This window comes from Gavialis gangeticus, unplaced genomic scaffold (genome assembly GCF_001723915.1).
Source record: "Gavialis gangeticus isolate Ggan-Ray unplaced genomic scaffold, GavGan_comp1, whole genome shotgun sequence".
Classification (NCBI taxonomy): domain Eukaryota; kingdom Metazoa; phylum Chordata; order Crocodylia; family Gavialidae; genus Gavialis; species Gavialis gangeticus.
The window spans coordinates 93061646-93077590 of record NW_017728992.1 but is presented as its reverse complement, the minus strand read 5'-3'; the positions used below and the strand labels follow the sequence as shown (position 1 = coordinate 93077590).

Sequence of the window (15945 nt, the reverse complement as noted above, 5' to 3'; positions counted from 1 at the left end):
CAGAATTGATGATCTGCTCAGGTCCCTTCCAACCCTACCAACTATGAAACTATGAAGCTGCTTTTGGACCCTGCCAGCCCCTCCCTGCCCCCATCCCCATAGAATCCTCAATCCCTGCAACGCCTCCGCCTGCTCCCTACACCCCAATTTACCTTAGATTGGGTGGCTATATTTAACTCAATCTAAAATTCCCTTAACCTCCCTGAATGTCTGTACCTAACCTCTCAATGCTGACCTGTACAGACATTTGGGGAAGTGGGTGAGGCCTAAAATGGCCAGAATGATCTTAGTTCACTGGAGGAGGTGAGTTAGGTTAGATCAGGAATGGGGTAGAAAAAACTAACAAATGTCTGTACATGTTTGGAGAACAACCCCAAAGTTGGGAAAGTCCAGCTGCTCACACCAGCCTCAGGGCTGCTCATTTCCTCTCCCCCTACCCAACCCTGACCAAGCTTTTTTTAGCCCCTCCAAGCCCTACCACTCCCAGATGGACAACACCAACTTTTCACCGAACCCACCAAACTCCACTGTGGACCTGCTAGTCCCTACCCCGCAAGTCCTGCTTGCCCCTTCTCCCACCTGGACTTTCTTAGATCAAGTTCAAGGCACAGCCCCTGGCACTGAGCGAACATCTGCAAAAGTGAGACCCAATCTATGATCATATGGCTTAAAGTAAACCACACTGGGTGCCACGAATATGTGAGAGAATTGTAGCTGATTAATGATTAAGCAAACAAGCATAATTTTAGTAAATCAAGAATACTATGAGATAAATACGATTTGGGGGGTTATCTGGAGGGCCTTTTTTTGTTTGATTTATTTAATTAGAGCAGATCTTGGGATCCACTCTAATTTAAACACCTGCAGTGTCTCATACATTGTTCAACAAGCTTTAGTGAAAGCAGCCCTGCCATTTTCAAACACAGGGATGCTGAATACACGAGACACTGCAGCACACTGGAGCACTCTGATTAGAACGCTCCAGCAGACTCAAGTCTGCTCCAATGCATTCTAATCAGAATGTGTCACAGCACGTATAAAAGTGCCCTTAATTACAGTACTTACAGTAATTACTTTAGAGCAGGGTCAGTAGCCTATTGCCTGCAGGCTGGATTCAGCCTATGGAGCCATTCTACCCAGCCTACAGAGCTAGAGCTTCAGCAGCCTTTCAGAGTCAGGGGCTTTGCATAATCAGTAAGGAAGCAGCAGTGGCAGGGCAGCAAAAAGAAGCTGCAATGGTAGTGGCCAGGTTGGAAGGGCTGGCCTGCCTCAGGCAGAGATGGGTAATTTTGGCCTGCTGACTCCTGAAGTATTCTCTAAAGTTGACTCCTGCTTTAGAGAACACTAGGAAGCGATAAGTACTGGGAATCCTGTTTTTTTAATAAAATAAACAAGTCCTGTTAATATGCTGCTATGAGATATCAGATTATTTGACAGCAGCACTTTGCTGAAGAGCTGTGAGGCTGACATGAATTTGGAATTCTGTTCTACAAAATGTTGAAATAATGCTTTGTGAAAATTAATAGTGAAATAATCATTAGCAGCATTCTTGTAGTTTTGTGCCCTGGTATGTTGCTTTTCAGTTGCATGCTGCTGTTCCAGTGGAAGCTGACGGTGACTTTATTGAATTTGATGAGTTTGATAGGTTTCCTTTATTCAGGATAAGTCCGTTTATGTAATGAGATAGACTCCTCATGGTTCAGCTATCAGAGCTGCCTGCTTTGATCAGGCAGAGGTATGTGGGCAGAGGAGTTTCACTAAGTATTGTTTGATGGAGGTTTGTATGTCCATGAGCAAAGTGACCAGCAAGAGAGAAAGAAGCAACTAAAAAGTCAAGTAAAAGAATCACTGGAAATGTGGGTTCAAAAGAAAGACTAATGAGTGAATGGGTTAGGTGGAGGGCTGAGCTAAAAAAAGCTTGAGCAAAAAAATTGCTTCCAGTTGTTTAGTTATGACTGTGTTCAGGGAAACAGAACGTTGTGTATTTTTTTGTAAATAAATACAATTACATCAGAGACATGCCTGACTCATTTATCTGCTTTTCCTTCTAACAAAAAACCCCACAAAATCTAGAATACTAGCTAAGCTCTTGGTTAAAAAAGGATAACAGTACTAGCATAGGCCATAGGCTTCACAATATGTGCACCCTAGAGGTGAATGGCACATAGTTAAAATTACATATTCTCTTGAAAAACAATGCCCATATTTGAAAGCAGAGGTTTAATAAAACTTGCCAAGAAGCGTCAGCTTTCTAACAGCTCATAGTGAAGACATTCAGTTTGTTTACAATTAACAGGGGAAATTGTTGACTTATAATGCAACCAACAAAGCCCTTTTCATAACTGGCATTTAAAGAGAACTGAAGGGGTGGAAGTCCCTTTTGGGTGTGTGGGGGGGAGAATTATAGGACTGGAGAGATCAAGAGCCAGAATCACAGAAAAATTAGGGTTGGGAGGGACCTCATGAGGTCATCTAGTCTAAGACCCTGATCAAGGCAGGACCAGCCCCAACTAGATCATCCCAATCAAAGCTTTGTCTAGCTGGGTCTTAAAAACCTCCAAGGATGGAGATTCTACATCCTCTGTGAGTAACCTGTTCCAGAGGCATTACTACCCTCCTAGTGATAAAGTTTTTATTAATATCTAACCTAAACTTCCCTTGCTGCAACTTGAGATGGTTGTTCCTTGTTCTATCATCTGCCACCACTGAGAATAATCTAGTACCATCCTCTTTGGAAAACCCCTTCAGGTAGTTGAAGGCTGCTATTAAATCCTCCTTCAGTCTTCTCTTCTGCAAACTAAAAAAGCCCAGTTCCCTCAACCTCTTCTCATATGTCACGTGCTCCAATGCCCTAACCATTTTCATGGCCCTCCACTGGACTCTCTCCAATTTGCCCACCTCCTTTTGGTAGCGGGGGGCCCAAAACTGGACACAGGACTGCAGATGTGGCCTCACCAGTCTTTGTAACAAGGGCACACTGTTGGCTCATATTCAGCTTATTGTCCATTGTAACCCCCAGGTCCTTTTCTGCAGAGCTGCTGTCTAGCCAGTCAGTTCCCAGCCTGTACCGGTGCATGGGATTGTTTCAACCTAAGTGTGGGACTCTGCACTTGTCCTTATTGAACCTTATGAGATTTCTTTTGGTCCAACGCTCCAATTTGTCGAGAAGTCTCTGAATCCTAACCCTATCCTGTGGAGTGGATGCCTACACAGTCAGGTGGGTGGCTAACTGGCTTAGAGACCGCACCAAGAAAGTGGTAGTTGATGGGTCAATTTCAACCTGGAAGGAGGTGGGCAGTGGGGTCCCGCAGGGTTTGGTCCTTAGGGCTGGTATTATTTAATATCTTCATCAGTGATTTGGATGAGGGGCTGTTGAGCACCCTCTCCAAGTTCGCAGATGATACCAAATTATGGGACAAAGTTAATATACCAGAGGGTAGGGAGCAGTTACAGGCTGACCTGGACAGGTTGGATCAATGGGCAGAACATAATAGGATGCAATTCAGCAAAGATAAATGTAAGGTACTCCACCTAGGAAGGAGGAATCCCCAGCACACCTACAGGTTGGGGGATGACCTCCTCAGCAGCTCAGAGGCTGAGAGAGATCTTGGAATCATAGTTGACTCCAAGATGAACATGAGCCGGCAGTGCAACGAGGCCATGAACAAAGCCAATTGCACCTTGTCATGTATTAGCAGATGCATGACCAACAAATCAAGGGAGGTGATGCTCCCCCTCTATGCAGCACTAGTCAGGCCGCAGTTGGAGTACTGTGTCCAGTTCTGGGTGCCGCACTTCAAGAGAGACACGGAGGATCTGGAAAGGGTTCAGAGGAGGGCCATCCACATGATTAGTGGTCTCCATAAAGACCCTACGAGGAGAGGCTGAGAGATCTGGATCTCTTCAGCCTATACAAAAGACGGCTGAGGGGTGACCTTGTGACCACCTATAAATTTATCAGGGGAGGACAGCAGGGAATTGGGGATGCACTGTTTACTAGAGCGCCTCAGGGAGTAACTAGGAATAATGGGTGAAAACTAGTGGAGAGTAGATTTAGGTTAGACATTAGGAAGAAATTTTTTACAGTAAGGGTGGCCAGAGTCTGGAATGGGCTTCCAAGAGAGGTGGTGCTGTCACCTAACTTGGAGGTCTTCAAGAGGAGGCTTGACATTCACCTGGCTGGAGTCGTCTGACCTCGGTCCTATTTCCTGCCAGGGGCAGGGGGTCAGACACGATGAACCATTGGGTCCCTTCTGACTCCATAATCTATGAATCTATGAATCTTTCCTCCAGTGTATCTACTACTCCCTCCAGCTTGCTGTCATCTGCAAACTTGATGAGAGTGCACTCTAGAACATCTTCCAGGTCTTTGATAAAGATATTGAACAAAACTGGCCCCAGGACTGAGCCTGGGGGCTCTCCACTTTATACTGGCTGCCAACTAGACATTCAGCTATTGACTACTACCCTCTGAGCCCTATGATCCAGCCAGTTTTCTTACAGTCCATTCATCCAACCCGTACTGCCTTAGCTTGTCTGCGAGCATGTTGTGGGAGACCGTGTTAGAAACCTTACTAAAGCCAAGGTACACCACATCCACCAGTCTCCCCACATCGGCAGAGTCAGTAATCTCATCAGAGAAAGCAATCAGATTGGTCAGCCATGACTTGCCCTTGGTGAATCCATTCTGACTGTTCCTAATCACCTTCTTCTCCTCCACATGCTTAGAAACAGATTCCTTGAAGACCTGCTCCATGATTTTTTCAGTGGCTGAGGTGAAGCTGTAGTTCCCTGGATCTTCCTTCTTCCTTTCCTTAAAGATGGGCACTATATTTGCTCTTTTCCAAATCATCCAGGACCTCTCCCAATCACCATGAGTTTTCAAAGATCATGGCCAGTGGTGAGACTGGTGAGGCCACAGCTGCACTTGTTCGTCCATGTTTCCACTTCTTATAAGCTTCATTTTTGAGATTTAGCTTACTGAAGAGTTCACCACTAAGCCAAGCTGATGTTTTGCCATATTTGCTAGTCTTCCTGCACATCAGGGTGGTTCATTCCTGTGCTCTCAATAAATGTCTTTAAAGTACAGCCAGCTCTTCCAGATTCCTATCTCCCTCAGACTGGCCTCCCAGGGGATCCTGTCCAGCAGTTTCCTGAGGGAGTCAAAGTCTGCTTTTCTGAAGTCCAGGGTCCTTACTCTGCTGTTCTCTTTCCCTCCTTTCCTCAGGATCCTGAACTTGATCATCTCATTGTTGCTCCTGCCCAAGTTGCCATCCACTACTACATTCCCCACCAATTCTTTCCTGTTTGTGAGCAACAGAGCACTACACCACTTTGTTTCACTTAATGCTGCTAATATTCATTGCATAACCTAATTACTCAGGGTATAGGCAGATAAAATATTTATATTAGAGTACCATATTACCAAGGTATAGAAAAAAAGGAGCAAAAAGATAATAGAAATACATAAATTAAGGTAATTTAGACAGATGGAGAATTAGAAGTAAACCTCTACTAGTATAAATTATACTGGCTTAGGTGTCTTCTGCATATATCTTTCCTGGGATTAACCATTTGCTAATGGGAAATAAATTCCCCTGCCATCTAGTGGTATGGCACACCAATAGCCTCCTTTGTAAACTACTGTGGGATAACTCCTGACACCAGAGAAATTTTCATGAGTATACAAAACCAACATAAATTACATAGGGGTCTAGTTGTGTGTTCATGCCCTCAGATTCTGCAATAGTGAATATGGCAAAGGAATGATGGATTAGGGGGAGGCAACCACTGGCATGGGTGCCAGAGCATGACACAAAGGCATTTTGCTTGGCACATTCACCTCAGGGCAGACAGCAGGGAAGGGGCCAGCGCTGCGCTACAACAACAAAGATCGGGCCCCTCACAGCTCCCCCACTGTCTACCCCTGGCACGCCAACATCTTACAAGTCAAGGTTGCAGGTGCTTTTGCCACTCTGCCCAAAAACGTTGCCAACCCCTGTGATAGATCCTAACGTAGCAGTAATTGAGAAAGTCTTTATATTTTATCTACCAAATATGTAAATATTTATGCAAAATAATTGTGGTGAAGCAGATTCCATACCCGAATGAAATAAACTATTATAATCCACAGAAAATGATGTTCTTTCTCCTCCTGTTCTAAACAAGGATAAAATGCAGTCTTTAAGTACAAGGTGGTTTCATTCCTCTCCTTTTTTATAGATTCATAACCACCCTTCACTTCATTAAATTGAAAACACAGACACTGAGCTATCATTACTTAATCTGTGGACAATCATTAGGTGTCACCAAACTAGCTCTTTGTCTGCTTTGATTTATCTTTGCCTGGGAGATAGGATAAAAACTATTTATTGGACTGAAAAGATTATACCAAAATCAGTGAGTGCTCTCAAGTTATACACTGAATGTTGGCTTCTTTACACAGAGAAAATATATAATATACAGGTATAGGGCAAGATTCCTAGTGCATTATTAAAAGGTACAATGGAGTTTTACCAGCATAAGACTAGAATAACACGTTATTTGATCAGCCCCCTCATATCTCATGGAAATATCCTGCTTCCTTGAAAAGGTGTTTTCAATGAAATGGGGTTTTTTTGGTTATATCATCATATTTCTTTCTGCTACAAGTTATTAACCTCTTCTGTAATCAGTCACCAATAAGAGTATGGCACTGTGCAAGTTCTTTGTCCTTTCTCATTTTTCTTTCCCTTTAGAATAATAAATCCAACTCCTGAAAACTATTTTAACTATTTCAGTTGAGTAACTGAAGTTTTTGCTTGATGCTTTAAGCCTCATTTCTCTTTCCTGACATTTTCTAAGCTGGCTTTGCTTTTATCCAGGAGGTCAGAACATGACACTCCCGTCCTGATTTCTATCAATCTTGCTGTCTAATCATCTCATGCCCACCCAGACAAAATAGGACAGGAAAAGAGAGTAACTAAAACAGAGGGAGCGTAGACTTTATGTTCTGATTCCTACTCTTTTATCATTTCTTCTTTTCCTTCTTTTTTGGAGGAGAAATAGGATTACCTTCACAGTCAGAAACATCTAAGAATGTGTAAGTTGCTCAATTCCTAGCAAGAGGACTGGCTGACTAACCTTCTGAGCAGCTGAAGGTTAAGATTTGCTGTTGTCCTTTGTGCTCAGGTAGCTTAGCCTTGGCTGAATTGTTACTCTGGAAATGGCACTCAGTCTGAGTCAGTGCTTCATCAGTGTCTTTCAAGAATGAATAAAAATGAGGAAGTATATACAAGTGGCTTGCTTCCTTTGGGATTTTTTTACTGAAACTGTTTTGAGCATCTTGGCTAGAAGGAAATGCAGGCTAGTGCCAGTACCACTTAGAGGTATAAATGCTTCAGGTGGATGTGTTGGTCTAGGAGGCAAAGGACTACCTAAATACAAGGACTTTTCATAGCAACATTAGAATAATTGGGGGCAGTGTGTATCAAGCCACCTGGCAGCAAACTCTAGCTGTTTACCAATCAAGAGCACGTGTCTCTCCCCAACTTTTCTTAAGATGTGAATTTTACCTAGCATTCCATCATCTGAGGGGGGATAAAACAATCTTCAGCTATGCAACTGCCAGGCAAGCTACGTTCATCTGATTTGCAGAATATGTTCTGTGCTTTTTAATATTGTTCTACATACATGCTAATTAGCCAGCAACCTTAAATGCATTCGAAAGTCAGTTGTCACAGCAGTTGTTGCCGTGCTACGTTAGCTGTTTGCATTCCGTTTTTTGCAGGGTATTATTACAAAATAACATGGTAGCTACTCAAGAAACCACCAAACCTCTTTCTTCCTAATATGGTTTGATTTAGCTGAAGTGCTGAGGGAGTCAAAGTCCAGGACGCAGAGGGGTGTGATGCTTGAGGAGCATAAGGGTCATGGTCAGTATTTCACGCACTGAGAAGGCAGGAAATATTTGAATTCCCTCACGATTAAAAGAGAGCGCGCTCCCAGGCTGTTACATTACCAGGGAGCATTCTCTGCTGCCTCTTCTATAAAGAATTGATTGCAAGAACAAAATGATTGCTGTCGTGGGCATTTTGACCTGTTTCATACATAATGTACATGTGCTTATCGTCTTTAAGGTTTTATGATAAAGATACTGCAAGGCCTTAATTTGCATTTTGATTACTTCCTTGCAAAAGAAAGCATTGTCATTCAACTAAGGTGCTCAGACTGGGATTCATAAGATCTGGATTCAGCTGCTGGTTTGGCTAGAGAGTTCTTGTGTGATGCAGCAAGAGTTCCTTCATCTGTCCATGCCTCATGTAAAATGGAGATAAGCATCCCTCTTTTGATCTGAACAGATATAACAGATAAGATTGGTTCTTAACCTTTTCCATAGTGGGACCCATCCTTTGTTCGCATGGGACACATTTCCCATTTAATACTCTGAAAAGAGCAAAGGTGTTACAATCCCTTCACACCTCTCCCTGACTATTTGGGAGGGGTGGGAGGAGTTACTCCCAGGTTGAAAATAGCTGATACAGAGCATAGAGAAGTTTATACTAGAGCAGGGATTATCCTTCTGTCTGCTTGCATAGTACCTAACACAAAGGGCCCAATAAGGTTTTTAATCACTATGGGAAAGTACCTATTATCTCATTTAACTTCTGTATTACCTTTTTGGAACATGAGATTATAAGCTTTATCCAGCTGGCCAACACTGCTATCTCTTATACAATTAAAGAGCTGGTGTACTCTGACTGATTTTGGTATGGTTAACTTTAACAACTAAGTCTTTATTACAGGCATCTGCCAAACTATTATCCCATGGTATTTAAAAGCCTTGGCATTTGTATTTTTTTCTTGCTGATACATGGGGTAATGAAAGGTGAATTGGAAATAAAGGAACTTTTAAGTTCCACGTGATGATTTCACTGGTGACTCAGTCTTCTGAGACTAAAAACCTAAGGCAAGTGGAATGCTGTTGATTTTCCAACAAGCAAACTACATAGAAATCACTCAAATGGCTTTAACCACTTTTTATGTCATGAATTCCTCTTTGTATTTTGTAGATTGTGGCTTGCCCAAATTAAAACAATAACAGCCGCAGTGTATGCTTAAAGCAGACAACTACATGAAGTTCATGAGAAAATATGCAAAAACACTAAATACACATTTTCTCATCCAAAATAGCATTTATCTCTAGAGTGGAAGAATGAATTTTCTGCTTTTTAGAAAGATTGTCATTCATTTGAAAGCTTAAATTCCATTCTTATCATCTGGTGAGGGGCATCTGGGCACATTTGGCAAGCACATTGTCCGTCCTGTACATTTCTAATCTAAGAGCACCATGGGACTGCAGCTCTGATTTGCTTCTTACAAGCACTGATAAAGTCCACCACTGGAATTTCTTTTTCCATTGTTTCCACTGCTGCTCCCTAACTTTGAGTTCAGCTATGGGCTGCAGGACTAATCAGCTTAGGACCACCAAAATGATGGGGGAGTGTACCAGCCTTCTCAGAGAAGTAGTCAGCACTTCACCTTGAAGTCACAACAGGAGAGTAAAAATGTGAGGTGGTTAAAAATAAGTTAATTCTGTATTATTACATTATTTTGTTTATAAATCATATATGAAAACAGCTACAGGAATGGAAAACTGAAAGGGAAAATATATTTTTATGGAAAAAAGAAGAGGTGTGGTTTTAAATAGGGGGGTCTTAACAAGCCAATGCCACAATGTGAAAAATAAGACAGACTGTCCTCATATAAGTGAAGATTGGGTGCTCCTATGAAACAACCTTAAACATTTTTTTGCTGGTTCCTGGGACACTTTTTGCTGCCACTAGCATCCTCTCTCCTGATGCCATCACATAATCATCATAATTGTACATAGTCTCTATCACAGCCCCATCTACTGTCACCAGCTGTGATCAAACTCATTAAGAAAGACATTGTACTAATATATAGTACAAGATAGTCTCCACTTGGAAGAATTTATACTATAAATGTATATATGATATACAGAGATATATGATACACTGATTATTATTTTTTTAGTTTGCTGACAATTCTGAAAAAAAGGCTTAAAAAAATATTTTGAGCAATCCCAAAAGAACAGTTTTCAAAATCAAATTTTAAAATTGCAATTATTTCAGGTGCAGCAAAACATTTTGTTCAATCCAAAATGAAATGTTTCAGTTTAGAATCAAATGTTGTAAATGTTTTCTATTGTTAAGTAAAATTAAGGAAATTTCAAACAGAAAAGTTATTGATGGAACTAGTTCAACTTGCAATTTTTTCTCTTTTTCCTTGATTTTCTCCTGATTTTTCTGACACAAATAAGTGAAACTGAGATAAATGCATGCAATGTTTTTGTGTTCTTAAATCTGCATATTTTACCAAAAAGAGTTTGATGCCAATGAGTCAGGCTGGAAGGGGTTTCTGGGCATGCAGAGTGAAGTTAATTTACTCAGGGTCATAAAGTAGATCAGTACCTCAGCTGGGAACAGAAGCTGGGCCTATTGAGTTTCACCCTAATGCCTGACCCACTGTTTGTTGGATTGGTTTTGCTTAATGGCCCACATGTCACAATTTCAAAAAAACAATACTAGGCCAAAAATGTGTAACACTATTACAGTGATTGAAACTGATCATCAGAAAAGGAAATTCAGCATTCCATCCTCTGCTTCCACAATTTTGTTCTCTGCCCCTCTCATTTATTGTGAGCCTAAATTTAGTGTTAGAAGTTAGAACTTCATGAAAAAAATGAGAGGTACAGAGTTTATGTTTTCATAATTATCTCCTTGCAGAAAATCCCTCCCACGATGTCAAAGAATTAACAGGATGCTTTCCAATGAGTCTTTACATCCACCTGTGTTCAGCCGTTCCAATTCACAGGCCTCCATGGATAGCACTTCAATGGAGGATTTCTGGTGTGAAGTGGAAAGTATCAAAGAGAGCAGTGAAAATGGACAAGAAGAACAAACATTGTTAGAAGTCAAACCTGCTGATGGTGAGCATACAAATACAGGCTCTCCTTTTTGTATTTTACTTGGACTAAACAAGTATAATAATGCCTTGATTTTTCCCTCCTCCCAACTCTCAGCATGCACCTGATTAACATACAGATGAGATGTTAATATGAACTGTGCTGAAGTTCTTATTACTTTATTATGCCACCTAAAAATAACATTTAGCCTCTTCTTTTTCTTACTGTACTTGGAAATTGAAACTGGATGAGGAAAAATTTTGATATTCCATGTTTGTTTGCTATTCTGCAGCTGTATTACAATCTAAGAGCAATCTTAGGGTGAAGTTACACTTTACACTTAGACCTTACTAAATATGTGGGCTGTTAAGCCGTGTTAAAGTTAGACTGTGGTGTAAGCAATCACATATTAAGGGTTAATACACTTTTTTTCTTGCACAGCCCTTACTTGCCACTAGAGAGCTGGTGAGCAAGGGTTCTATCACTGCTTGGGGCAGGGGGTGGGGACCAGGAGCGAATGCTGGGATGCTGGACAACTGCAGATTACTCACTTTATATCTGTGGAGCAAACTGAAGTTACCCTAACATGACTTGGGTCAGAGTTAACCCTTGCCTGACATGGCCTAACTTTGAGACACTTGGAGGACACTTAGCTCAAGTTAACAGGCTTTAACATAGAGATACTCATGTTACTCACTAGTGCCCGTAGTGTGGTCTATGTGTAATGTGTAACTTCACCCATGGACTGATCTAGGATACATATTGATTACTATGCGGTTCATTCCAAACATTGTTTAGTAGGAGGTAGGATGTATCTGACTTACCACCACATTCAATGCAATGTAATTATATTTTGAGTTAACATTGTGGAGTCTGGGCAGTATTTGAGCTGTTCCCAATTACTCTCATTCTCAGAAATGCCACAGCATACTGCTGTTGGCAGACTTTCAAAACTACATAAATTGTTCTGCTATCTCATGGGACATCTATACATGTCGCAGACCTCTGCTCTGACATGTTTTAATCAGCATGCGTTGGAGCAGACTTGATTAATCGAGGCTGCTGCCAGTGTGCTGGAGCATGCTAATTAGCGTGCATCAGCAGCCTCTGCATCATGTGTATTCACCATCCCCATGTTTCAAAATGGCAGCGGGGATACTTACCTAACACTGGTCAAACAAGCTTTAGGTAAAGTGTGCCCGCTGCCATTTTGAAGCACAAGATACTGAATACAGGTGATGCTGTGGGAGCTCTGAGAGCTGCTCTAATTAAAGTGCTCCCACTCCACGCCAGAGCATGGGTATAGATGCCCATGTTGTCCTTCATCTGATTACTTTCCTGACTCTTTGATTTTTTTCTGTTCATTCTGTTCTGAATTTAAAATGAAGCCAAGAGGTATGACCCAATATGTTTTCTATACTGCATTTACCTTTTCATCCTGCATAATATTGTTTCAAAAATGTATCAGGACATGTTCATTCTAATTATTGACCATTTAAAAAATGGGACTAAACACCTGTGGAATGTTAAGTTATAATCATCGTTCAATTTTAGATAATGTTAACGCTGCCTACTAACGGTCAAAATACAAGAAAATGGATGTGGAAAGAAAATCCTATGAAAGAATAAGAATAAATATTCAAAAATCTTTTGATACATGTCTGAGGAGGAAGAAAGATAGACCTTTCTTAAAGGAAGGAAATGGGAGATAGGGTCCCGCATAGATGATATAATCAGAAACATGCTAATACTTCTCACATGACCATGTGTTTGCAGGAAGATCTGATTGATAGTAATGACCAAAGGCAGGAAAGGTCATAAAATCATATTGATTGATATAAAAGGAATGGGGGAAGGGATGATTACTTCAGTGATCTCACAGAGCACTGATGAGCAACAGCATAATGAAGAGGGAGGTAATGAAGTACTTATCCTCATTGGCTGATGTGGGGATTAGAACAGGGTTTTTCAAAGCTACGAGCAATGCCAGGCCATTAAAAATAGGTTTGAGGTGTGTGTGTGTCATGAAATTGGAAAAAAAAATTTTGGGGAGCTCATGTAACTGCTCCAGGTTCCTTTTAGGGCTGAAACTGAGCTAAGCAAAGATGTCCCTCCTTCAGCTAATTGGTGTTACTACTCAGTACCTCAAGTATTTAGAAAAAGTTGAGGTGGCTTGAATAACTTTGCAAAATTGCTAGAAGTCTTAAGAAGGCACATCTCTTCCCTCAGTTGGTTAATATGGGAATTCTCCAAAGTAGCTGTCTGTCTTCCTGTGGTATTTGCAAAACTAGTCATAGGATCTAGACACTTGTCTCAGTAGATTCCAGATGTTTCTAAAGTATGAAAATTGTTTCTAGTAAAACAAGTATGCCTTACTGAAACCCATACGACCAAAACATATATAAAGTTATTTGGAACTATTTCTACTGTAACTCCTTCTACATTTTAGTCCTATTCTGTCATCCTTTAACTTTTTCATTCCTACTTAACCTATTCTTTGTAGGTGTCAGAACAAGAGTTGGACAAATGAAGAAAACTGTCCAGAATTATTTGGTTACACAAAGGCAGAATTTTCTCTCCACATTCACACCCCATTTTACAATGTTTCATGGGCGCTGTGAAAGCCATTTTGGTTTACAAAAATTTTCTTGGAAAGAATATTTTGGGCCCAAAGCCAAAATAAACTTAATTATGAAATTGTAACTTGGGTTGGCGGGAAGGGGTGTGTGGATGGAGCAGCAATGTATTCAGATGAAATTAAAGATTGTTGGAAAGGGGAGTGAGAACAGCATGAGGATCATTAGTTCAGACTTGAGACTGAGGAGGAAAAGAACAATCATTTGGCCTTACAAAGATCTGTGGTGAAAGCAAGTTGTTTCACTGGATACAGAAAAGTTGCTCACACTGCCATAAACACAAAGCAAAGGGCTTAAATCAGACATCTTTGTACAAGGTTGTGGACAGGAAAGCTAACTGATCAGGAAGATCAAGGAGGGCATTTACATAAATTTCTTATCTCAGATTTTTACCTGATTGCAGAATACAGTAAATTGGTACTTGCTAATCAGTCAGGATTTTGGAGTCAAAAATAGCAGTGGTTCCCAAGTGGAGTGCCTCAAGACCCTCTCTAATATGCTGCAGCACAGATCCTCGGTGAAACTGCCCATCCACATAATGGGAAGCAAGATCACAAAGCAGCAGCAGTGGGCACACAAGACCTGGCAACAGCGGCAGCACTGTGGCAGGTGGAACCCCTGCCAGGTAAAACTCTCCTGTGTACCACTGTTTCTGGGAGGAGTGTACAGGGTCAGAGTAGGAACAGCTTTGGCAAGAACAGCCTCTGCTGCCTGTGTTAAGGTTATAAGATAACCCCAATACAGGCAGGAGCACTCATAGTCAGATCCAATGTTTACTAAAGCAAGGTGCAGCACACCACACCTCAAACTTTGGAGGGATGGGGGTACGGCCTGACCAAAGCCCCCGGGTTGCTGGGAGACACAGGGAAAGCAGGCAAGGAATAGGAGTATGACACTGCTGCTGCTGTTCCCAGCTGACATGGGGGCCTGAGCCACTGCCCCACTCCTGTCAGGGGCTGTGGGAAGCAGCTGTGTGGTGTGCTGGGCTCAGCCACGAACAGCAGTGGTGGCATGCAGTTGACTCCTTGCAGCCCCTGTTTCCTCTTCACCTTCACTTCCCTCCACTACTAGTCAGGACTGACCTGGCTCTACATAAGGCACAGGAGGCAGTTTCACCTGGCCCATTGCAGTGGCAGCATCACCCCAGCTGAAAACCACTGAGGTTAACTGAGGCAATACAACTCAGGCAGTGGTTCTCAACCAGAGTGCCACCACATTCAGAAGAGTTGCAGAGGGGTGCCTTGAATACAAAAAGGTTGTGAACCACTGTAGTAAAGCTAATACAAGTGTGCTATTAAGAATACAATGCCTTAAGAACAATAAGCTCATTGATCAAGTCCTTTAAAGAGCTGCTTGCAGATTAGTCCATTTCCTGTTTGACGTGTTTGTTTGTTACCTTTACATAAATCAAAGATATGACCTTAAGGTCTCCCATCTCTAAAAGGGTATTGCTAAACTTAAGAGAGGGTTCAGGGGCAGGGAATTAAAATGATTGGGGCCTGAAAAATCCTAAACAGACAAACAAAAAGAGTAAAAAATGCAAAAACTGTTTGCTTTAGAAGGGAGATAAATAAAAAGGGAATGATATAAATATATCAGATAATCAATGGTTCAGACAAGATGAATTGGCAACTTCTGTTCTCCCTATCTCACCACTCAAAGGACATTCAGGGAATAAAGAAATAGCAAACTGAAAACTTGAAAAAGGAAATATGCATAATCATACCATGGAATTCACTGCCATAGGATTTTGTTGAGGCCAAGAAGTGGAATTCATAAAAGTATTGGACACATATATGAAGACTATCAACAGAAACATAATTAATGGTAGCATAAATACAGGGTGGAGACCTACATTGTAGGTTGTTAGCCAAACTGTATAGAGTTCAAGATAGTATCTAATGTAGGGGGTTATCTTACTCTGTGACTAGGAACAGATATTGCCTTTGTCCCAGGACCAGTTGTACCTATGTTTGCCCCAGAACAGAAAAATGCTGGGATTGGCACATACACACATTTCCCTTCCAGTCAGGGCTTACTGAGCCGCTGAATGCATTGCTACATTTCAGCCATTGATTCAATGATGCAATCCCAGGACAACTGTTCAGATGCACTTTGCGATGTCCCAAGACAACCTGTTAGTAGCTCCTATCCTATGAACATTTTTAGTCTTTGTCCTGGGATCACAGATGGGGATTTCTAAATGAGTGTACTTTGTCCTAGAAGAAAAATAGTCTCTCCTGGGGAAAATCCAGCATCTGTTTGAAGCCTGAGGCTATGGGATTTTCATTTCTTCCTCTTAAGCTGCTGTCACCAGTCACCATCAGGAAGAGGATAGTGGCC

At 41.5% G+C, this 15945-nt stretch overlaps 1 protein-coding gene across 3 annotated transcripts in view; it reads left to right on the top strand.

The window, feature by feature from the left end:
- ARHGAP28 (Rho GTPase activating protein 28) overlaps nucleotides 1-15945 on the top strand; it is a 135726-nt gene that overhangs the window by 69747 nt on the left and 50034 nt on the right. For all 3 annotated transcript variants that reach the window (XM_019525637.1, XM_019525644.1, XM_019525649.1), the window contains one exon: nucleotides 10788-10990. In XM_019525637.1, the coding sequence (XP_019381182.1) occupies nucleotides 10788-10990 (203 nt within the window). The remainder of the gene's footprint in view (nucleotides 1-10787; nucleotides 10991-15945) is intronic.